This window comes from Podarcis erhardii (genome assembly GCF_964252035.2).
Source record: "Podarcis erhardii genome assembly, chromosome: 3".
In the NCBI taxonomy this organism is placed as follows: Eukaryota; Metazoa; Chordata; class Lepidosauria; order Squamata; family Lacertidae; genus Podarcis; species Podarcis erhardii.
Genome location: NC_138507.1, coordinates 99,128,328 through 99,153,472, shown reverse-complemented (window position 1 = coordinate 99,153,472; position 25,145 = coordinate 99,128,328). Strand labels below are relative to the sequence as shown.

Below are 25,145 nucleotides of genomic sequence, written 5' to 3'. Positions count from 1 at the left end.
GCAGTGTATGGCAGTGAGCCAGGTATATATGTATACCTCACCTACATTTAGCCCTTTCTAATGACATGTAAGAGTATATTCACATGGGTTGTAAAGGCAACAGATGCAATACATGAATATGCATCAATCACACAACAAATTATACACATGGGGTGGTTGGGTGAATGGCTCTGATATTTCATTGCTTGTAGAACTGGAATGGGAAACCTCAGTCTTGGGAGACATATGTGACACCCTCAGGCCACACAGACCTCACCAGCTCTGTTTTGCACCTTCCTTGAGTGTTTTCGCCTGCCTGAGATGTGTCTTTGAATTCTGACACCTTCTGCCTGCTTGGATAGAGAAGAGGTATACAAAAGTGTGCGCAGAAATACATTAATCGCTCTGCCCACTTCTGCCTCTCACCCCACACCAAAGGGAATACGGCCCTCCAACTCAAAAATGTTCCCAATCCCTGATGCAGAATATGCAAAAGTCCAACGCCTTAGCTAGAAATTCAAAAGAGTATGCCTTGAATGCATCATAGGCCAGTTTCCCTGCACAGGGAGGCGCACGCTTGCCTTGAGGGGAGCCTGAAAACCAGAAAGAGTGCCATATATTGGGACCCTGAAGAAGGTTCAAAAACCAGTGCTTTGCTGGTTGCTTAAAGCTAAGCCAAACGTGGAGCTGAGGGCGTGTCAAGCGACGTGAAAACTCCCCTTTCCGGAGTTTGTTCTGCAGTGTCCCATTTCACACGTACAAGCCGTCCCGCGATGACTGACGGATGCCCAAGGGCGGTCCCACGGGCCGCACAACTCCTGTATATTGGAAAGCGGTTCCTTGGCGCACGAAGCCCTTTGAGCACACGTGCAGCACGCTTCTCACATGCAGAAAAAGTCACGCTAAGGCTTCACGTGTAGGAACCGCGACCGACACGCGGGGAGGATCTTATCCGAGTCTGGAAGCTTGAGCTCGGCGGCTCGCGTCCCTTCTCCCGGTTGAGGGGAAGCAGGCCTCAAAGCCCCGGCGCCGACTAGGCGTCCCACCCCCTACCCCCATAGTCGCCCCCCGTCAGCCCCGCGCTTCGGCCCGTCCTCTCCCCTCAGAGGCGAGGCCCCGGCCTTCCGAGGCGCGGCGCGCGGCAGACGACAGGCACCTCCGTCCCGCCTTCGCCCTCTCTCTCCTCAAGCTTCCAGCGCGCGAGGCTAGATCCGGCTGGGCCGCCGCGGAGGGATCCCCGACCCGTGGGCGGAGGAGGCGAGCAGAAGCGGGGTGGGGAGGGGGGACGGCGAGAGGGAGAGAGAGAGAGAGAAGAGAAGGGAGGAGGCGCCGGCGCCGCGGCGGCCTGAGCCGCGGGGGGGCGGGGGAGAGGGGCACCAACATGGCGGCTCCATATTAACTTTCCCCCCCTTCGGCAGCCGCTGCCACCGCCCGCCGCCGCCCCCTCGCCTCGGCAGCCGTCATGCCGGGCATGATGGAGAAAGGAGCCGAGCTCCTGGGGGGCGGCAAGAGTAGGGGGGCCCCCAACGGCACCAAGAACGGCGGCGGCGGCGGCAGCCCCGGTTCCAACGGGCACTTTTCTGAGGCGGAGAGCGGAGGAGGAGGAGGAGGAGGAGGCGGTGGCGGCGGCGGCGGCGACAGCGGAGACGAGCACGGTGCGAGCTTCAGCCTCCCTCCACCACCAACCCACCAGCCCCTTCCCTCCGACACTAGACTCGATTCGGGCCTGGTCGCTTCGCCACTGCGCACTGGCTTGGCTGCGTGGCGGCTGCAGCACGGAGCCTGTATATATAAATATGTGTGTGTGTGTGTGTGTGTTTGCCGGGGTGTGTACGTGTGAACGCGCCCTCGCGTGGCGGGTTGAAGCGCGCGCGTGGAGGGCTCGAGTGAGTGAGGGTAAAAAGTGCAAGTGTGTGTGTGTGTGTGTCTGCTGTGGGCATATGTGTGTGCGCGCGAGGGCGCGCTCTCCCTGCCTCCCCGTGGGCGTGCGCAATATGTGTGTTCGTGTGTGCGCGGGCGCGCGCCAGCCTGTCCGCTTCTCCATCCATCCATCCGTATCCCGTTGAGAGTGGGTGTGCATTTTCACAATGGACACGCGTGTATCGCAGCCGCACCTCGGGCGCGGCGTTGCCTTTCTCTTTAGGTGCGTGCGGGCGTGTTTTGTGCGTACACTATGGTGCAGATTTAGTAGTGTAAGCCTTTCAAACGAGGACGAATTACGAAGGGATTGCCGGCATGGAGGTCTATTTTATGTGCACCGCCTTATAATCTTCACTATTTGTACCTTGATGCACGCTGATGCATACAGTCGGGCCAACACCTTGCAGTATTTGCACAATAAAAAAAAAAAAAAAAGTGGAGGGGATGTTTGTGTCAAACCGTATGGTGTTTTGTTTTTAAAAAAGAACGATTTAAAAAATAATTATTCACCTTTTGGAAATTATTGCCTACCTAGAGTGTTAAAAGGAAGTAGGGTGTTCTTTTTCCGGTGTGAGGTAGTAGTAGTGGTGGTGATGGTGGGTGATCTGCAACCCACCCCCCATTTCTTTCTCTCTCTCCACACTTGTTCAAAGGGTGAAGGGTTTGAGGCTATCAAAATAACAAGCTTTGGCTGCAGTGGTGGTCTTGGATTGGCTGGCTTGTGATGCTTCTAGCTCACAATCTATATTGTTTAAAGATCACACTTCATGACTGAAGAGAACAGCGTCTTTCCCCCACCGCCCCTCTAAGTGATGCATTTATTTTTTCTTCCATTGCAGATGTAGGAATGAGGGTCGGAGCAGACTATCAAGCTCGCATTCCTGACTTTGATCCTGGTAAATACTCTTTTTTTATATTAAAAAAATGTTTGTAACCTGGTATCATTTGCTCTTTCGAAAATGGAGTTTTATTGCATGGTTGTTGGAGGGAGACTGAATAGGTGTGCATTCAGTTGAATATTGTATGTATGTGTGACTTGCATTTGTGAAGGTTAAAGGTATGGGATTTTCTTTGCTCTCCCAAGTTTGTGCTGCTTGTTTGTGGTCACTGAAGCTTCACGGGGCCAGCATTTGCTCTGTGCAAGCTGAAGTGAACAGGCCTCATCTATGGGAGAGGAGGGTGGCTATTACCTTATAGGAAGGAAATGAGGGGGTGTAAAAAAAATGCTTTGCTTTTTAAACAGCCCATATTGAATCTATAGTAGTTTAGGAGCAATATTGCTTATCGTAGTAATTTATATAGTGTGAATTTTTCATTGTAATTAAAAGGGGCCGATACTGAAGTTTATAGGATTGTAGAATCTGATTGTAGATTGTACCCAATGCTTTGGTGAACCATGTGTCAATGTACAGGCAAACTTGTACTCATTGACACTAATTTAAGTCTGTTTTAATTTGCATGGACAAAGAAGAGGATTTATATTATTGTAACACACACATTCTCATTCCTTGCTTTGGCCACAAGGAAGCACTGTCAACTCTCTTGTTCTTTAGACCTGTACCCATATGTCTGTTGATTCCTGCTACTAGAGTGATTCCCTTCTCTTGAGGTTTGAGCTTACATCAGTAGCTATTCCAATTTTCTGGCCTTTGATGTTTTACAACATGCTAACTATATGGCTTTTAAGAGGGAAACAAATTATTTCTTTTCCCCTTTTAGAAATGCTCATTTGAGTCATAGTGGAGGCCTTTGTTGATCATAAATGTGTGGTTTTACAGCATCAATACTGGTCTGAAAAATAAATGACTCCTGAGAATTCTAGGTTTTGGGCAGCATCCAGTTATGTCCACTCACTTGTGGAACCAAAATGTACTTGTGCAACAGGACCTTGGGTTTCTGTCCCCCTTCCCCCAGTTTCCTGTGGCCCTCTTGTCACTCTGAGGCAGGCATAGGCAAACTCCAGCCCTCCAGATGTTTGGGACTACAAGGGACTACAATTCCCATCATCCCTAGCTAACAGGACCAGTGGTCAGGGATGTTGGGAATTGTAGTCCCAAACATCTGGAGGGCTGGAGTTTGCCTATGCCTGCTGAGGATTCCCCATGTCTTTAGTGCAGATGCGGGGTTTGCAGGAAGGAGGAGACTAAGGAGAGTCTTGTTGCACATGTGAACACCCACTCATTCTACATTGGCTCTTGACCTTCTTCTAATGTATACATGTCATATAGGCTAATAAATTGTTGACCTTAAGCTTGATTAATCATTTTTAAGATCCTTTAAGAAGTTATTAGCCCGAAATGACTTTAAGTTCACTGTATTTCTTTTGTTCCCTTTCTCAATAAGGAATCTGTTTGTGTTTTCATCTATTTAAGGTAAATAGTAAATACCCTGAGTTGCTAATGTGAAACAGCTCTTGACCTGCTGCAGGTAAAATATTGACCCTGCTTGTGATGGGTTTAACTCTTGACTGGTCACAAGTTTCCTGTTGAGACGTAAGTGTCTCGTGGATAAGTGTGGACACTGAGCATTTACTGTGACTCATGTACAACCAGTTGCAGTTTATCATATCCTTTTGGATAATCTGGGGACGTCAGGCCTATTCACATATGTTCCTCTTGGCTCATTCAGTGATACAAATATAGGGGAGGTATAATCAGTGCTATTTTTCTAGAAAAAGATTTGCTGGAACTCACCAGGAATGCCTCCCTTGTTCTCTTATAATGGCAATGGCGCCCACCTGAGAGGTGTCAGAACTGAGTTCCTGTGAGTTCCAGCTGAAAAAAAGCCCTGGGTATAATATGTGGTCATGTGCACCGCCAGATAGATGGATGATGGCTGCAGGGTGACAAGTACACAGCTCATAATTACCTAATTTTGATCCTTTCTGCTGTGGAACTTTTTCGGAGGAAAATGATTGATAACTTGAGAGAACTGGCTGTGTAAAAAGATAACAGCAGCAGATTATGACAGCCTATCTATTAGCTATTTCTTCCTTCTCTGTCTGAATACCCTTGTCTTTCGCCAGCTGTTCTTCCAGAAATGTGATAAGGTTTTCCATGCCAAAAGAGTAGAGTGAATGTTGTTCTACATCCTTCATCCTGTGCACTTCTTTTTAGGCAGCCTAAATAGTGGTATACCATATTGCCTCCAAAGTTTTTCACAGTCTTTCAAAAACCTGTTTCTAGAATATTGTTTTGTGTTGCCTGCTCCAGCATGGTTTTTCATGAGTCATGTAATGAAGGGTAGGTAGGTAATTTCTTGGGATGGATTACTATTGGTTAGTATTTGAGGCTAATACTGCACTGAGAATGTCTTGCTAGATCAGACTGAAGATACATCTAATTTGGCCCTTTCCCTGGATGACCAAGTAGATGGTAGACTTTTAGTAACCTGTTACCTTTTTGTTTGGTGCAGTGGAAAATGGAAGATTGTCTTCCAGTGAACTCTAGGACTCCTGGCATTTGTGTCAGATGGACAAGATGACAGGATTGCCAAAGTATGTGAAGGCAAACTGCATGAAGAGGGGAGGGAACAAATCAATGAAATAGCATGTCCATTTCTGTAAACTGTGTATAGGTGCAATGAAAACTTTAAAGTTGCAGGCTCACAAAGGTTGGAGAAAGCAGCATTTTCTCACTTGAGAGCTATCTTGAATCATAGAATGGAGAGTTGGAAGGTATCTCAAGGATCATCTAGTCCAGCTTCCTGCAATGCAGGAATCTGAACTAAATCATAAATGACAGGTGGTCATCAAACCTCTGCTTAAAAACTTATGAAGAAGAGTCCATTTTCCAAGGGAATCCGTCCCACTGTCAATTAGCTCTTACCATCTGAAATTTCTTCCTGATGTTTAGTTCTTGTAACTTGACGCCATTGGTTTGGGTCCTGGCCTCTAGAACAGGAGAAAGTACAGTGGTACCTCTGGTTACGAACTTAATTCATTCCGGAAGTCCGTTCTTAACCTGAGGTACCACTTCAGCTAATGGGGCCTCCCACTGCCGCTGTGCCACCGGCACATGATTTCTGTTCTCATCCTGGGGCAAAGTTCTTAACCCAAGGTACTACTTCCGGGTTAGCGGAGCCTGTAACCTGAGGTGTTTGTAACCCAAGGTACCACTGTAAACTTGCTCCATCTTCCATGTGACAGCCCTTGAAATATTTGAAGATGGCATTCATATCCCCTCTCAGTCTCCTCTTTTCCAGGGTAAACATACCCAGCTGCCTCAACCATTCCTCATAAGGCTTTGTTTCCAGACCCTTGATCATCTTGGTTACCCTCTGCACACATTCCAGCTTGTCAATTTCCTCCTTATATTGTGGTGCCCAGAACTGAACACAGGACTCCAGGTGTGGTCTGATCAAGGCAAAAATAGAGTGGTAGTATTACTGCACTTAATCTGGACACTATAGGTCTGTTGATGCCGACTAGAATAGCATTATCCTTTTTGGCTGCTGCTTCACAGTGTTGGCTCATGTTAAACTTGTGGTCTGCTTAGACCTCTAGATCCTTTTCACATGTTCTGCTGACAAGCCAGGTGTCCCCATCTTATATTTGTGCAACTGGTTCTTTCTGCCTAATTGTAGAACCTTATATTTGTCCCTATTGAAATTCATTTATTAGTTCTCCAATCTGTTAAAGTCATATTGAATCCTGATTTTGTCTCCTATGGCAATGGTTCCCAGTTGGTGGGAATGTGTAACTCAGGGTCCATGTAACCCACCCCGGGGGTCTGTGACACCATTAACATAACAAAAACTACCATAGAGATATCAAAATTTTCAAAAGCAGGGGGTCCATTGCTTGGCTTTTGAAAAATGGGGAGTCTGCAGTACTTAGTTAATTGGGAACCACTGTTCTACATTAGTAGCACTAGCTACCCTTTCTAGTTTGGTGTCATCTACAAAATTGATGAGCATCTCCTCAATTCCTTCATTTAAGTCATTTATAAAGACATTGAACAACAAAGGCTCCAGGGCAGAACTTATCACTTTTCCCACTTATCACTTTTTTCCAGGATGGTGAAGAGCCATTAGTGAGCACTCTTTGGATTCGGTCAGTCAACCGACTATAAATTCACCTAACAGTTACCTCATCCAGCCCACATTTTACCAACCTATCTTCAAGATTATAATGGGAGGCTTTGTCAAAAGTCTTATTGAAATTAAGATAAACTACATCCACAGCATTCCCCTGATCCACCAAGCTTGTTGCTCTATTAAAAAAAGAAATGCGGTTCGTGACTTGTTTTTGGGAAACCCATCCTAGGTCTTAGTAATCCCAGCATCGTTTTCCAGACTGATGGTTTAATTATCTGTTCTAGGACCTTTCCTGGTATCATTGTCAAGCCGACTGTGCAGTAGTTACGTAAACAAACAACTAGCTTCCTCTATCTTCCGTAATACAGCTCTTTAGATATTTGAAGGTGGCTTTTGTATCTCCCTCTCAAGTCTTCTTTTTTCCAGGCTAAACATACCCAGTTCAGCTGTGGTGAGTGGATATCGTCCTGGCAGTTGTGTGGAGACCCCTGTCCCTCCTCCAGCTGCAAGATTGGGAGGAAGGCTGCAGGTTGTTTGGCAGCTGTGTGGCTGAGGCACGTGGTAAGCCTTGGCCACCCGGGACCAAGCCAGCATAAACAAACAGCAATAATAATAATGTCATGATTTCTGCTCTGGAGCATTAAACAGAGTGGGGTAGGAATTTCAACATGGAGCATCTTGCAGCAGCAACAACCAATGCTGTCCTTGTCAGCCCTTCCCTCAGGAAGCAGTAAGCTGTGTACAAAGCAAAATTTTACTAAATATAAGAAATTATCCCCTTAATATCACAAAAAAGAGTAAGTAGGTATTTGATTAAATGTTGAGGGCATCAAGCTCTCGTGCTTGTTAATAAATTTCTCAGAAAAGCTTTCCATAGGGGAAAATTGGTAGCAGGCCTTGGACCAACCCATTATATCTTTCTGTGAGGCTCTGTTTCCCAATTTTGATAATAAATGTAATAATTTAAGTCTGGTATTGTCATGACACAAGTCAGGTACACTGTAAGCATTAAATTGAGGTAGCATTAATGGACAAACACTCCCAAGAAACAAAAATCTCATTTATCTTCTTTTTTAGAGCGTTGATCTTTTTAGGTTGATAATTACATTTGTTAAACCATCACTGTACATTCAAAATAACAATTTATTTCCTCATTGTGACTCTTTTTTGCAGTTTTTTTGGGGAGGGCGGGACTTGCATTTTTATTATATGTCTGAAAAATGTTGGGAGATGTGCCTTCATTCCATTGAGGAGCAGGTGCTGGGGGTGTCTAAACTAATTTCTATGGTCCAAGCTTGGGATATATGCATTCTGAGAAGGAAGAAATGCTTCATCTTTGAGTACATCTCAAAGATTTGTTTGTTTACTAAACACAAGTAAAATCAAACCAGATGGGATCTGGATGGAGACCAAAATGCAAACTGAATATTTTTCAGAATCCAGGATATTTTTCAGTTGAAAATTTCCTAGAAAACCCAATGCTAGTGTTGCTTTTATATCTGTATCTATATCTGATTTATATACTGCTTGAGTGTCAAAAACCCCTCTAAGCTACTATCTCCTACCTATCATGGAAAGTCTCGTAGGTTTCCACTGTAGCTGTCTGTTAGGAGGTACATAATGAAGAGTTGAGGTGCTGCGTCTCTCAGCTTTCTCTTTGTCCATCTTCCTCTTATGACTGTTAACTAGGAGCAATGCATACATCTTGCAAGTAATGTGTCCTATTTGTTGTCAGTTGTTTGGTGTGTTGCAGTACTCTGGCTCCTCCCATTGCTGTGTGACTTCCTGGGCTCTCTTATTTCTGCTTGGATAAATTTATTTCCAGCGGATGATGACACAGGTTTTGGGCTAGTGGAAATTTGAACCTCTCCCACACAGTAGTATGTCTTTTAATGATGATAAAATCTAATAAAATGTCCTTCCCTAGGGATAGTGTGGATGGTCCTCTCTTGATACACGACTTCAGTGTTTACAGAGGCAGTTTTAACAGTACCTGACTAGTTGCCTTTGGCTTCCAGCTTCACTTTTTCTGCTTGCGATTCTCACCTCGTTGCTTGCTCAAGAAACACTTTACACAGAACTTAGTAGTGTGAAGCGGGATCCTGAGTGGCACACAACTAAGTTTTACTCAGAATAGGCTCATTAATATTAATAGCAACTTAGTCATGTTTGTTGTTTTCAGTCGATCTGCTTGGAGTAAAACTTAAGTTGAAGACCACCTAACAAAAAGGTGCTCAGTGGTACCTCGGTTTAAGAACAGTCCTGTTTATGAATTAATCGGTTTACGAACTCCGCAAAACCGGAAGTAGTGTCCCGGTTTGCTAACCTTACCTCGGTCTAAGAAGGGAATCCGAACGGTGGAAGGGCACCGGCGACGGGAGGCCTCATTAGGGAAAGCGTGGCTCAGTTTAAGAACAGTTACAGTTTAAGAAGGGACTTCCGGAACGGATTAAGTTTGTAAACTGAGGTACCACTGCAGTGTCTATAGCTCCACACAGAAAGGTGGATGAGGTGTGCAATTGTAACCTGGATTCAAGTACTTTTGTTACGTTTTGTTTCATTGATAATTACATTTGCAGGGATCACTGGGCTTAACCAGTGCTGTAAACTGTACATGTTTTTAATGCACCAAGAATGAACTGTAGATGCTTTGCCAGCTCCAGCATGTCCATGCTTAATGTTCAGTGTGCACTTAATTCTGCGTTCCCAGACATCGTTGAAATGTTTATCCCCAAGGACACCTCTCTACTGTTCTTTTGGCCTTGGCACATAGGATTATTTTTGCTGTACCAAGGTTATTTGTCTTTGGGAAGAAAGGCTACTGTTTCCCAATATTTGTCACATCAGCTCTCAAAAAGGAGCTTAGGGCCTGTGCTACATGAAACGTTGATTGTGTCTTAACCATAACTGTTCTATTTCTACAAAACTCAGAGAACAGAGGGATTCTGCGTAAGTGAAGAACAACAAACTATATGTCGTCCACTTGTATATGACTGCTTTTTACCGTCTGTGAATTAAGTGTTCTCTTTTAAAAAAATTAAAAAATTGAACAACTTAATTTTTCTTCTAGGAGCTACAAAATACACAGATAAAGACAATGGAGGGATGCTTGTTTGGTCTCCATATCACAGTATTTCAGATGCCAAGTGTAAGTTCTGTGGAATGCATTAAATAGTGTTCTGTCAATTGCTTTGTATAAGAATCACATCACATGCTATAAAAAATGCTACACATATAAGCAGTTCCTTGTAGGCTTTAGCTCCCAAGATGCTCTAGTTCAAATTCAGTCACATTCACTACTGCTCCCATAACCCGCATCTAATATATTTCCAATTTAGACAAATTGCCACTGAAAGATCTGGCTGGCTGGCTGTTTTTAGCACCCTTTTAAAAGTACTTCTTTAAAAAGTCTTATATGCTGCCAGTAATGTATGTTCTTAATTTTCAAGCATATTCTCGTACTCGTTTTTTAAAACTTTCAGGACACGGCTGGTAACTTCTAGTGTTAAATGTTCCAGCCTGGCAAGGTGTTAGTGTGTTCCCGCATTTAACAAGTGAATTCTCTTTCCAGGTTGACAGAGGTATTAATACTGTTACAGTTCATGCAGACATTCTGCATCTGCTATAAAAGGTGTGCTGTAGCACACTGTACTTGCTGAACATAGGAGAAGCATCGATTGACCAGACCAAGAGTCTGTTTAATCTGGCATCCTGCTTTCTGCAGCAGTCAACCAGATACTTCTGATTCTGAAGCTTACATATACCTACCATGACTAATAGCAGTTTAAAGACCTATTCTCCATTAATATGTGTTCAAATGCTGCTATAATATGGGCATTTGAAATCCTTCTGTAGTTCTACCCAGTGGTCAGTTCTCCTTTCCCTATCAGGTAATTAGAGAATATTCTGCTGCCCAGAGGCTCATGTGTCCACTTGGAGTCCTTGCATTCTTTTGGTACCACTATATATAGCCCCCTTCCCCCAAGTTCTCTCCTTACCACACAACAACTCAGTTGGCAGGGAGTATTCTTAACTTTTCTTTTCTCAAGGGTGTTATCAGTTGAGAGCCAAAGAAAGAGGAAGGGGAGTTGGTGAGTAGAAAGTTTTGTTTTTGTTTTAATTCAGAGAGTGAGATGCCAGGAATCTTAGACGTACAGTAGAAGAGAGAATTCTTATAGTACTCCCATGAGAAGTATCAGAAGTAGATTTCAGCTCCCTGTAATGTGAAGTTTGCAGTCTTGCTTCAAGAGCATGGATGATTTTCACCAAGAAAGAGCCATTCCACATGCCCTTCAGTCTCTCCGTTTTATGTCACACTTCTTACATAAAAAAACAGATTTGTGACTGAAAGATCCTAGAGAAGAGGATACACAGCCTGTGAAAGAGTGTCCCAAAGCTTTGGAGAGGCAATTGAGAAGGCCCTGCTCATCACAGAGGCTAATCTGGCACCTGAATATGATGAAATTTGAAGCAGTGCCTCTCCTGTTTATGGATCAGATGTTTAAATGTATTTACTTAAGCAGTCTAAATGATTGCAACGTTGATCAACAGCGCTTTTCCCACTGGAGAGTCTCTGGAATATTTCCCAGTTGCAAAAAATAATGGTCACTATTAACATGACCTCAAATTGTATATTTTAAGTGGACGAATCTGTGCATAATGGAGATTGAACATTTCTCTTCTGGAAAGGAGCATAAAGTGTTGTGTGGCACCTAGTATCAGTTACCCTAAACTGCTCCTCTGGTCCAAGTATAAATAACTCTAGCATTCTTTTGTTACAGTGGATGAATATATTGCAATAGCAAAGGAAAAACATGGCTACAATGTGGAACAGGTAAGTGTTATAAATCTAATAAATTAATTCAAGACAGTTTTCTAAAGAGCTTTTATATATACATTTTTGTCCAAAGCAACCCTCAATGTAATAAAACTACATAACTTTGAAAAAATATTGTCAAAAAGCTTTTAACAGCTTGGTGGAAAGCACAGGGCTGGCTTAGCCCCCATTCCCTCCAAAAGGTCTCTGAAAAATAGCAGTTCTAAGTTGTGTATGAAAGGAGAATCAGGACGGGCCCAGTGACGCTTCCCTTCCAGCAAAAAGGTCATGTTTCTGGCAGAATTAGAACAAGACGTAAGGCCTTGGACTATGACTTGAGCGTGAGGACAGATGATCCTTCAGTTCTAACAGCCCTGGACTGTTCAGGGCTTTATATATATTTAAACCAGCACTTCCACACCTTTAAGTATGATGGTGAATCTTGAGATGTACTGTATGAGCACCATGGAAGAGTAACCGAAAAGAGCATCTATGCATCATCAGCAACTGTGCATCATCAGCATGACAGAAAACTGCAAGAGCTAGTAGGATGCATCATGATAAGAACAAGGGCGCGCTCTCTCTCTCTCTCTCTTTTTAAAGGCACTTGGCATGTTGTTCTGGCATAAGCACAACATTGAGAAGTCACTTGCAGATCTCCCAAATTTTACTCCTTTTCCGGATGAGTGGACAGTTGAGGATAAAGTCCTGTTTGAACAAGCTTTCAGTTTCCATGGGAAAAGCTTTCACAGAATCCAACAAATGGTAAGGTAATACATGGAACTACCTGGGAATGGGGTTGGGAGAAAAACCTTTGGCATCACAAGAGGAGACTTGCAGGAGTGGCCAATAAAAGCAATACTTAAAAAAAATTATAGCCAGATTTTAAAAATGGACGAATGCAGAGGGGCCACAAAAACCTATGGGAGTGATCAGCTGAAAATTGGGGGGTCCCAATTTCTCTTGGTGAGCTGGATGCAGGCTGCAGGATATTCACCCTTACCATAGAACATGTTTTATTAATAGACAAATTAATATGATAGGGTTAGTGTTTGGAAAGGTATGGTTTGTTTCAGCCAACATGTGAATACCCTTCCAGAGAACCGGTTTTTACATGGAAAAGTAATCCCAATAAATCCTTTAATTGCACTGCTTTTTTTCTGCAGTTTAAACTTAAATAATCAAAACCAGACCTGCAGATCAACTGGTCATTTACTGTGTTATTTGATAGAAAGATTATCCTTTTGAAGTCCTTTATTATTTAAAAGAGGATACATTTTAGCCAAAATGTTGGTACCATCCAGTTAAAGCTAAGGAATTTACTTTTGATTTATTCTTCCAGGGAAATGTAGGCATTTAACTACAGTCCTATATCCACTTACCTGAAACTCTCAGTGGAGTTTACTTATGAGTAGGCATATGCAGGATTGCACTGTTAAAGGGTGGCCTAAATATAGCCTGTTAAATATTTATTCATTTATTATAAATAAATAATCACATGCACTCAGATTTTAAAGTGCAATAAAGTTGTGGATGCTTCTGTCTCCCCTTCCCTCTCGGTAGGTAGGACCTATTTCTCAGGAGCATCAGCATTTATGATTATGAAGAAATGTAACAGCCTAGACTCTTCAAATGGCTAGTGGTTTGCTTTCAGTGTGAGCTTTAATCACATTCATGGTGATTTGAACACCTTAACAGGTTTTTTTTTTGGGGGGGGGTTGCTTTTTAAAATCCTCTGCTATGACTATGGGTTCCTAGTGCTGCAGGGAGGAGTCTTAGGAACTTGAACCTTTGACTTAACATAATATCTTCTCCCCCCCCCCCAAACTTAAACAATGTGTCACAATATTTCATTCACATTATTTATAACTAGCACCTACATATTGTGTTGGCATGTTTTAGCTTCCAGACAAGACTATTGCAAGTCTTGTCAAGTATTACTACTCCTGGAAGAAAACTCGTTCTAGGACAAGTTTAATGGACCGCCAAGCTAGGAAGCTGGCAAACAGAAATAATCAAGGCGACAGGTAAGCAGCACAACACCTTTCTGAAAATAACAACTTGCTTATATCCTTTTGTGTTTCTGTTTTTACTTTTTTGTTACTAACGCAAGGCATGTTGTTCCATGGTATTGCATCTTTGTTACAACTAATCAGGTGCAGATTTACTGCATCCAGGAGAGACCTTCCATTAACAGTCCACATAACCTCTTTACTGTTTTGTAGTGCATTCCCAGAATTATAGCAGGAATTATCGGAATATAGCACTAGTCAAATTTGTACACTTATTCCAGGCATAGGCAAACTTGGCCCTCCAGATGTTTTGGCACTACAACTCCCATCATACCTAGCTAACAGGACCAGTGGTCAGGGATGATGGGAATTGTAGTCTCAAAACAGCTGGAGGGCCGAGTTTGCCTGTGCCTGACTTATTCTCATGAAACCATAAATATGTCAGGCGCAGCATGCATAACTTGGAGTGCTCTCTGACACACACACACACACACACACACACAGAGGGAAGGGGTTTGGTCAGGTGTAAAAGGAGGGGGATGTCGAGGGTATGTGAGGGTTGAGGTAAGTGAGGTTGAAGAGTGAAGGAAGCAAGGGCAGCAGCCCTAGCATGCAACCTATTTGTGTAACTTAATATGCAAAGTATGTTTTAATATTAATATATTTTGTAGAAAACTACCTTACTGTAAAAGGGACGCGGGTGGCGCTGTGGGTTAAACCACAGAGCCTAGGACTTGCCGAACAGAAGGTCGGCGGTTTGAATCCCCGTGACAGGGTAAGTTCCCATTGCTCGGTCCCAGCTCCTGCCAACCTAGCAGTTCGAAAGCATGTCAAAGTGCATGCTTCTGGCGGGAAGGTAAACGGCATTTCCGTGCGCTGCTCTGGTTTGCCAGAAGCAGTTTAGTCATGCTGGCCACATGACCTGGAAGCTGTACGCCGGCTCCCTCGGCCAGTAAAGCAAGATGAGCACCGCAACCCCAGAGTCGGTCACAACTGGACCTAATGGTCAGGGGTCCCTTTACCTTTACCTTTTTACCTTACTGTAAGCCAACCCAGTGTATGATTTTATGAAGGGTGGTATACAAATACTTTAAGTGTGTTAAATATAGGGGAGGAAACATTTTTATATATTCAGCATATGGGAATATTGCCTAAAACTGCTTTTCCTGCCATTCATGCTTTTAAATCTGATTCCCATACTGTACTATTCAAGCATGGAAATTAATGTTTAGTGGATGCTATGCTTAAAGACAGAAATATAGTTAATTCAATTTGAGTCTGTTTGTTAAGCCTGTTGCTATGAACTTCTGTGTTGACATCAAGTAATGACTTTTTATTATGCAGAATAGCTGCAAAAACAACCTTTGCTGTAAGGGTAAAATCAAATATAGGAGAAGGTGAAAGGAAGCAAGTTCCCTAATCTGTTTGTGTCCTCAGTGATGATGATGTGGAAGAAACTCACCCAATGGATGGAAATGATAGTGATTATGATCCCAAGAAGGAAACTAAAAAAGAGGTAATGAATAGTTAAACTGCAATAACCATATTATTCACATAAACTATGTGAATAATATTCATGTAAATTTAAAGATACAGTGAGTGGGTACTAGTCACTGGCTTTTTGGTTGTGGCACCTAAATGCTCTACATTTATCTCTCTTGGATTTCATCTTGTTGGTTTTGGCTCAGTGTTCCAGCCTGGCAAGATTATTTTCATTCTTGATTGTAGTCTTCTATGGCCAGGTGGACAAGAGGTAGAGTGGGATTGTCTAGTGGATCTCTGACTGATTTGCTATAGATTGGCGAGGGCTTCCAACCCCCAGATGTTTAACAACAGTGACAACAAAACTACTTTCACCAGGAAAATTAGCCTTCTGAAATAAAGGAAGCGAACCTGGAGTGGATTTTTGTGTGAAAGGATTGCAAACTCCTTGTGACCAGAATCATCGCTTCAACACTGGTGATCTTTGCTTCTTCTAGTACACTGTCATTAGTTCACCTGTCTTCCCAAGTGATGTGTAAAAAATTTCCGAGACACCATTGATGGAATCTTTCAAGAAGTTGGAGATGGCTTTTATAAGTGGTCCATGTTTCACAAGCATACAGCATCTGTAGCTCCCAGATCCAACACTACACCGCTGCCTCCCCCTTTAAGATGGAGACAATATTTGCCACTCTGAAATCTTCTGGCACCTCACCCACTCTTCACAGATTCTATTTGCTTTATTTATTACATTTGTTCACTGCCATATAACATGAGTGGCTTACAGTGAATAAGTAATAACAAAACCCACAATTGAAATACAAAGTGAAACATAAAGCCATTAAACTGGGGGGGGGGCTACAGAAATATTTAAAAAAACTCACTGCAAAAGATTTCAAGATTTCTGGCAGGTTAATGCCAACAAGCTCATTCAGTGCCCTGGCACATGATTCCATTCAGCCTTGGAACCTTGAATTCATTTAAAGTAACTAGGTGCTCTCTTAACCATTTCCCTTCCTGGTTGCAAGTCCCTCCTACCCACAGTCATCCCCTGTTTCCAAAAAACAGTTAAAGCTAAATAAAACTTCCTTCATAAAACTTGGACCAGTCACTACCGTATTTTTCCGTGTATAAGACTAGGTTTTTTAGCCAAAAAAATAGGTTTAAAATTGGGGCTCATCTTATACATGGGTAGTGCTGTGGGATGTTTTCTTAATTTGGAGGCCCCCAAAATAGGGGGCGTCTTACACATGGGGGCATCTTATAGATGGAAAAATACGATATATCTCAGCATAACTCATGTCACAGAGGTTGTTAGGTTAAAACGGGGGGATGTGTATGCCATCCTGAGCAGCTTGGAGGAAGGGTGGGAACAAAATGTCATTTGGAAAAGTAAGTTAAACACAGAAATTAAGCTAAGCTACATGCAAGGGATAGAGGAAAAAATGTTATGCGTGCTTTAGAGAATTGTAACAGCACTATTAAATGTGCAATGGTTGTGGGATTCCCATGAGCACTATGAGGTAGTTTTACCTGAGGTATAGTTAGAGGTCCCATTCATTTGTTTATTTGCAATATTTGCTGCTATTCAGGGCAACAAGAGCAATTTAAACATAAAATTTAAGTATAAAGCCTAGAAAGCATTATTGCTAATAAAACTCATGCAAATGTGTGTGGATTTATTTGACTTGCACTGGTGTTGAGACTTCCGTGGGATTTAGAAGCTTTTGGAAAGGGTTACAGATGCTGTAAGGTGAACAGAGGGGGGATTCTTAAAAGAAAAGGTATTGTGTGGTGTTTAACTTTCTTTAACTTTAAAAAAAAAACATTGCAGGGAAGTAATGAGCAGCCTGTTCAGTCCAGCAAAATAGGATTGGGTAGAAGAGAGTATCAGAGCTTACAACATCGTCACCACTCCCAGCGTTCCAAATGCCGTCCTCCCAAAGGCATGTATCTAACTCAAGAAGATGTAGTAGCTGTTTCATGTAGCCCCAATGCTGCCAACACTCTTCTTCGGCAGCTAGATATGGAGTTGATCTCACTGAAGCGACAGGTATATCAATTATCAGCTTTGCTTCTTACTTATTTTTAGGTTTTTATCTCTTTCCTCATTCTGTGTGCTTGGGTAGATGAAAACACAGTTAAACTAAGAACATTTACATAATAGTTAGGTTGTAGATTAAGTTTATCCTCTGCATGCGTAGTATTGCTTATTACTGTAAAAGATACTATTTCAGCTGTCTTCTAAAGCACTTCCGAAATATCTTAAAGCTCAGACTTTGGCAAAAATATTGGTTTCCCAAGTAATAATATACAGATGTAATAATGACAATTTTGACCAAACTGCGGGAGGCAGTGGAAGACAGGAGTGCCTGGCGTGCTGTGGTCCATGGGGTCACGAAGAGTCGGACACGACTAAATGACTAAACAACAACAATAATGACAATGATTGTTATTGTTGTTGTTGTTGTTTATACCCCGCCCATCTGGCTAGGTTTCCCTAGCCACTCTGGGGATGTATACTTGTTGAGTTAAATATAATTAAAGTTCACAAGCTAGGAACTTAACTTAATTGCATTTTAATTATTGAACTATGGGGAAAGTGTTCTATACAGTTAGTAAATAACAATTGTGCTTTTATGCTGGGTTGGAAGGCAGCCTGTTGTGGTACAGGCTTGTTCTGCTAGTCTAGTTTTTACACTGTTTTATCTGAATACTTTCCTGGCTATATAAATGTCAAAGCAGAAATAATACAGTTGTATGTTCATGCCTCTCAGGGGTATAAATACAGTGGTACCTTGGGTTAAGTACTTAATTCGTTCCGAAGGTCCGTTCTTAACCTGAAGCACCATTTTAGCTAATGGGGCCTCCTGCTGCCGCCGCACCGCTAGAGCACGATTTCTGTTCTCATCCTGAAGCAAAGTTCTTAACCCGAGGTACCACTGTACAAAATAGCATAGACCTGCTAAAATGTGAGAAAGATGAGAGGTCCTGTTTCCTGGCCATTAATAACCAGAAGCTAATAGTGGGATGGCTGGCTTTCAGAAACCTCAACCAATTGAGGTACATAGCCCAGATTCTCAGCCTTGGATAAACAGATTAGGATGCTACCTTCAGCCCTGTGATGTGGGAAGTTGAAACTCTGCCATAGTGCAGAGCATGTTTGTGCCTGGTATGTGGAAGCAGATGAACACTTTGCTCCAATAGGCAAATGTAATCTCTTCAGAAGTTTTTCTCTCTGCTCAGGGAGTTGGTCACTTGGCAACAGGTGTGTGTGTGTGTGTGTGTGTGTGTGTACCAATTTGTGTCAGGTAATTTTCATTCCTGGTTCTGTTGTTCATTGGACAAGGTTCAGAATGCTAAACAAGTAAACAGTGCGCTTAAGCAGAAAATTGAAGGTGGGATAGAAGAATTCAAACCTCCTGAGGTGAGTCACTGTGAAAACACAGATGAATGTTCAGAAATGCATTTGTTGTGCTGGGAGCTAAGTTGCATCTGGCTTTGCAAAATAACGGAATCCATCCCATTTTTATTTTCAACTGTAAAAATGTACCTATTTGCTTAAACTGGTCAGTAAAGCTTATCTAAAATTTACATTGGCTGAAATGCATTTTTTAAAATTTAAATAATGGTGTGAAGGTTTCAAAAGCAGGTTTTAGTGCCATGCACAAAACACCTTAAACATGACTTGTAAACAGTGGCACATGTACTGAAGTGTAGCAGCTTTTTTAGAAGATTACTCTAGATTATATTATGGCTTCTGATTCCGTTAATTCGTGATCCAAAATTGCAAGGGAACCTAGTGTATATGCCATTTTATTTGGATGGTCTTATTCTGCTTAGCACAAGAACACACCATACATACATTTCACATGTGTACATATACAGTCGAACGGAATCCATTCCAGAAGTCCGTTCAACTTCCAAAATGTTCGGAAACCAAGGCATGGCTTCCAATTGGCTGCAGGAAGCTCCTGCAGCCAATCAGAAACCATGTCGGACGTTCGAGTTCCAAAGAACATTCGCAAACCGGAACACTCACTTCCGGGTTTGCGGCATTCGGGAGTCAAAACATTTGAGTTGCAAGGCGTTCAACTTCTGAGGTACGACTGTACTGGTTCTCTTCATTGAAAAGGTTGGGGAAGCTGCTACCCAGATAGGAGTAAAAGGCAGTGCCATGCCTTGATGCCATACATGCAAAGGGTCCTAAGCTCAGTCACTGGCATCTTGTGAAAACATCAGAACTACTGAATTAGGGAGTGTGAATGCTGGCTTACAGAGTTGAAAGGTGGTGTTTGGGGCTGAAATTCTCAATACTTTCAGCCTCTTAACAATTTGTAATATGCTCTGTTACTCTTTTTTCCTCCCTTAACAGTCGAATCAAAAAATCAATGCCCGCTGGACAACAGAAGAACAACTTCTTGCAGTTCAAGGTATGTTCGCTTGACTCCTGTTTTCCTTAAAGAGTGAAATCCTTTGTGATATGGAATGTACCATAAAAGATGGATACGCAGCTAAAAGGTTATGGGTCCAGCACCATCACATGGCAGGTTTAAAATGTGATGGAAGGAATTTTGTCTTGTCTCACTAATAGGAATGATTTGAAGATGAGGTTGGCAGGTATTCTAGAGGAACAGTGAAGAATACCACTTAACATACAAAGTCAGATTAGATAAAGCTGGTTATAGCTGAAAAGATCTCAACTGATTTCATTTTGAACTTTCCCATAAACTTAATCTCTCAAAGTCTTCTAGATAGCTCACACCCTTCAGTTCTAAATGGTAGCTTTCTCACATCAAAGAAGCAAGTAGATGGCTATTTGACCATCTCTTATTAGGAAAATCAGTATTAGATTTCAAGGGGGAGGGATCAATTTAATTGTGGAGCTGCTTAATGTAGTGTTGTGTCTATTGGTGTGCAGAAGCATGCTGTGAGAAAATGTGTTTGTGCATAACCGTTGTAAGCAAGCTTATCATCTTATCTGTGGTCCAGCAAATGCTTTGCATTCCAGGCTAGTTAGCAGTAAGGATAGTTCTGCCACCAAAACTGTGCTTAATCTATGCATAACAAAAATAGTGTTTTGCTCCTAGGAAAATAAGAGACCCTACTCCCCACATTTCAACATTTTTGTGCTTTCTTATCTGAAAATGCAAAGGTCTACTACATTTGGATTAGCAAAGTCCTTTTAGTCCTTTGGTTTTCTTACTTTTAATACAGTTCGATGCTGTTTGATTTAGTGCATCTTCAGCAAGAAAACAAAAAAAAGAGCAAAATCACTTTCTGGATTAATCCTAATTCAGTGCTGGCACATTAAATCCTCCTGTTGTCTTATCCATTTCTAAAATTCCACCACACACACACTGTACACACACCCATCCTCATTTACTAAAATACAACAGTTACTTCCATTGATTCTGGGCGGTACGTTCATAGCTTTATTTATTATTTTAATGCTAGCTCACTGAGTCCGTAGTTAAAACAAGGAACAGCAAATCATATTTTGGGTGTGGAGGAGAAGGACTCAGTTGGATTTCTTAAAATAAGTGTACTTCTGAAAAAGAAAGGGAGAATCTATTAGTCGGGACTTTTCTGTGTGTTCCTGGATACATATATTCATTATTTTGAAAATGTGATTTTATCAGTCTTGCTTGCAGACCCACCAATTCAGGCTGCAATATTATGCCTGTTTACCTGGAACTAGCTGAAGGTAATGGGGCTTGCTCCTGAGTAAACATAATTGGGGCATCAGTTGTTTAAATATTTGCTTTGAGCTGGAACCCTATACACACTTAATTGGCTTTAAGCCACATTGAATTCATTGGGACTTACTTCTGCATAAACATGCATAGAATTGTGCTGTTTGTAAACTTCCTAGTTAGCTATTTCCCAGCGGTAGTGAGACTCAGATGTTTTTGAGTGTTTATATATTCTGTTCCCACTGTTCAGAGAGCAGTAAAAACAATTGTTACCAAGATTCCTGTAGCTAGAATTAGAATTAAACATTTCCTTAGATGTCTTTCACTCTTCTTTGTCTATATGCCACTTAACCAGTACAGCAAAAAATTCACTGTTCTGTAAACAGTTGCTGAGTAGCCATTTGAAGGGACTGGTAGTGCAATCTCATCCATGTCTACTGAGAAGTAGGTCCCATTATGTTCAATGGGATTCATTCCCAGGTGCTTATAAGATCACAACCAGAATTTGCTAGATGTTACCAGCCTCAAATCTACTCCCTCTTTGGCTAAGGACATGGTCTGTTGATCCAATTTAATATGAGTTTCTTATGCTGTATTGTGAACTGCTTTTCATAGTCCTCTCCTTTTCAAAAACAGTCTTTTGACGTGCAGGCTTCTGTTTGAAGAGTAACGCCCTTCTGGGCAAGTGGAAATAGTTACATGGTTCTCTACGTGTAGTAAGTAGGATACTTAACAATATTAAAACTTGGATCAATAAAATGAACCAATAGTAGTATTTTGCATTATGTTAAAAGTTCTTTACAGAAGCTCCATTGTAGTTTTTTTCAGAATTTTTCTTTATCTTTCATTCATAGAGGGAATCTCTGTATATATACATCGTACAGACTTCTGCTTACTTACTTGAACCTTCATAGGTGTATTTACTTTGCCTTTTTAGGTGTCCGCAAGTATGGCAAAGATTTTCAAGCTATTGCTGATGTAATTGGCAACAAGACTGTTGGTCAAGTGAAGAACTTCTTTGTAAACTACAGGCGCCGGTTTAACTTAGAGGAGGTATTGCAGGAGTGGGAAGCAGAACAAGGAACGCTGGCTTCTAATGGCGATGCCTCTGCTTTAGGGGAGGACACAAAAAATACTAATGTGCCATCAGGAAAGACCACTGATGATGAAGATGAGGTGTGTTTTTGTGTACCGGATCTTAAATAAGCATGAGTTCAGGAATGGCATTAAACTTCATATCCTAAAATGTAATGTTTTAACTTGAAGTGGAATGCTGAGCCACCTGCTGTGGAATCTTACTGCCTCCTAGTACTTAGAGCAAACTACTCACTATGTCCCCACTTCAGTTCAGTGCGTTAGCAGAACATTTTAAGAGCTGGGCCGCCTGCCTCCCTTCCAAACCTTTCTTTTGACCATGCTAATAACGGAAAATGTAAATACTGCAGAATTGTTAAGCTTTTTTTTTGTTTTTTTCATTTTCGTTTTGACTGAATGTCATACCTCTTTTCCCCTATTGAACTGTTTAGAAATGGTTGCTTTCAAAGGAGGGTTTCATAGCTGCCAATATGGATGAACTAGCTCTGCTTCCCATATTCTGGAGGCGATGACAACCCGAACTGTGTGATACAACAGGATGGCTGCTATTACATATCTGTGTCACTTTGTTTATAGGGCCAGATCCCACAAACCCCTCAGTGTGTAGGGTCTTCTCCACCTGCCCAGGCGTCTACTCCAACACCAGCGACCCCTGTAACATCTCTGAACCAGCCTCCTCCATTACTTCGTCCAACCCTTCCGGCTGCTCCAGCTCTCCATCGTCAGCCTCCACCACTTCAGCAACAGGCTCGGTTTATTCAGCCAAGGCCAACCCTAAACCAGCCCCCTCCACCACTCATCCGCCCAGCTAATTCCATGCCTCCTCGTCTAAACCCAAGACCAGCGTTATCCTCCACTGGCGGCCCGCAGCCACCATCGCTTATCGGAATCCAGACAGAATCACAGTCCCCTCTGCACTAAAGGAATAGGGCAGAACTATGGTAAATGACAAAATTGTATCAGTGTCTATTTTTCCTCAGATAATGAAGGGGGAAAGGCGGGGGGAAACAAGCCTTCCAAAGTATTGAATCAATCTTGAACAAAAAGAGCAAGGTGGAAACCTTAACAGCAGGAATATGTGATTGGCCAACTGTATGAAAGAAACTTCAGTGCAGTAGCTTGTTACAGCAAGACCACGTCCATGAAATCAGACTTTTTACACAGCTAACTTCTGGGCGGGGGGGAGAGTTGGGGGGGGGGACATTCAATACACTAAGACTTCAGCTGGTTTTTACTCTATTTATTTTTAAAAATTCTTTATATTCAACTACACAGAAACAAACCATAAGGAGAGTGCAGGAGTTTCAGCTTCAGCTCTGAAGCAGGCTATAAACCTGATATATTGGGGAAATTATTTTTACATGTTCCTATGTTAGGATCAGAAGCATTACTAACAATCCTGCCATTTAGATTTTGACAGATAACATAACTTCATACATTTCTTAGGCTTGTATTTTTCTAAATTTCTTTATAAATTGCTTTTCTTCAGAAAAAAAAGTTGTATTGAAGATTTGCAAAGCTAAGGTACAAACTAGGTTAAACCTATCTATGTGCTCTGATACTAGAAGTATGACTTACTAGTGCAAAATCTGTGGTAGGCAGTGGCTGGGACAGCATCTTACATGGAAAACTTAACACCAGTAACAACTTCTGCTGCCATGTGGCTACTAAAGTTGTCTTCTTTTTAAATAATCTTTGTAGAACTGCTTTTTATCTGAAATTTTATTCTATTATCTCAGTTCTGGCAATAAGTTAGCAAAGAGTGCCCCCCTGAATTCCATAGATATAGGGTGAAACAATAAAATATTTAAAAATGTATTTAACTGTCATTGCTTCTCAGGCAAACTTAATCTATTTTCCTTGCCAGTGTATTTCTCCCATGTTACTTGGTATTAAAGCAAATACCAAATCATGCTTTACTGAATCAGTCAGGAAACAGTGCGGCTCCATGTAGATTTGATTCTCTTATTCTGAAGCAAAAAAAAATGCTAAGCTACTGAAGTCTTCTGTTTTCATGAAAAGATGTGTGTTTCTTCTTTACTCTCCCAGCTAACTTCCCCACTTCTTACGGAAGCAGTGGTATTTAACATTCAAAGTTTAAGGTTTGCGTGTACAATAAAGTTGTACCAGCCTCTTATGAATACTGCATTTTACAGCTCAAGTGTCAAAACTTTTAGATTAACACCTTAATCATGATTAAGGTGCTAAAGGGATTTATCCATTAACTTTGTTTTCTCATGTCTTTTTTTTTTTTTTTTTTTTTGAAGAATTTATTTAAATAGAATTTTCTTTTGTTTGTTGTATATTAAATACAAATGTCCCATCCATGGGTTTTTCTTAATATTATATCTGTATTCCCAGTCACAGTGTTTGATTTTAAATACTAGGTTTTCAAAGGAAAAAAGCGGCACAGTCTATTGCCAGAATTCTTGGGACTTTGCAATATTGCAACTTTGGTTCTGGGGTCAATGTTAACCCTCTGAATTCTTCCAACCTGTCCATTGTGCATTTTGGCATAACACTCTAATATCAAACTACTATAACAATGCATTTTCAGTATTTAAGTATGTAGATCAGATCTCCCAGTGACTGTGTTGTCCTTTTTTTGCTAACTTTTTTGCTAACTTTTTGTCTTGTCTCTTGTTGCTAGAAATTCAGTATAAAGCAGGTTGGGTGCTGCCGCAAATATGGCAATTTTAGACTATCAAAACTGTAACTGGGCACTTGTGGGTGAGATAGGTATGTAGTGTAATATTGCTTTACATACGCTATTCCACACAGTAATGAAATGTTTAGCATTTGTAGTACTGAATATGTACATAGCAAAATGTTGTCCTTTTTAAAAATTGTGTGCTTTCCAGATTATGTGCATACAGCTTGCACGTCCTGTTTTGGGTAGGGGGTTGTGTTAAGCAGTGTTTTTGCCTGGAAGAGTGATATGCTTGCTGCTTAATCAAAGAATTAAAGTTTCCAAGGAATCTGTGTCTATTTTTATGTACCTTGTAATGGTTTAAAATGTTTAGGGCCCATATACTGTGATTCTCTTCTAAATTCATTTATATTTTTTTAAAGATTAGAAATAAAACTATATGATTTTTCATTTGAAAA

At 41.6% G+C, this 25,145-nt stretch overlaps 1 protein-coding gene across 3 annotated transcripts; it reads left to right on the top strand.

Moving 5' to 3' along the window:
- The first annotated feature begins 1,355 nt into the window (after positions 1-1,355).
- On the top strand, positions 1,356-25,145 carry RCOR3 (REST corepressor 3). 3 transcript variants are annotated; one of them, XM_081854762.1, is made up of 13 exons: positions 1,356-1,634; positions 2,739-2,795; positions 10,007-10,084; positions 10,986-11,027; positions 11,718-11,770; positions 12,356-12,517; positions 13,655-13,779; positions 15,202-15,280; positions 17,081-17,299; positions 18,596-18,673; positions 19,622-19,679; positions 21,880-22,118; positions 22,614-25,145. In XM_081854762.1, the coding sequence occupies exons 1-13, from the start codon at positions 1,442-1,444 to the stop codon at positions 22,956-22,958; spliced, it is 1,728 nt and encodes a 575-aa protein (XP_081710888.1). In that variant the 5' UTR covers positions 1,356-1,441; the 3' UTR covers positions 22,959-25,145. The 3 variants fall into 3 exon arrangements, with proteins under 3 accessions (XP_081710888.1, XP_081710889.1, XP_081710890.1); XM_081854764.1 differs by lacking the exon at positions 1,356-1,634 and adding an exon at positions 1,745-1,763; XM_081854763.1 differs by lacking the exon at positions 10,986-11,027 and having other exon boundaries at positions 1,359-1,634.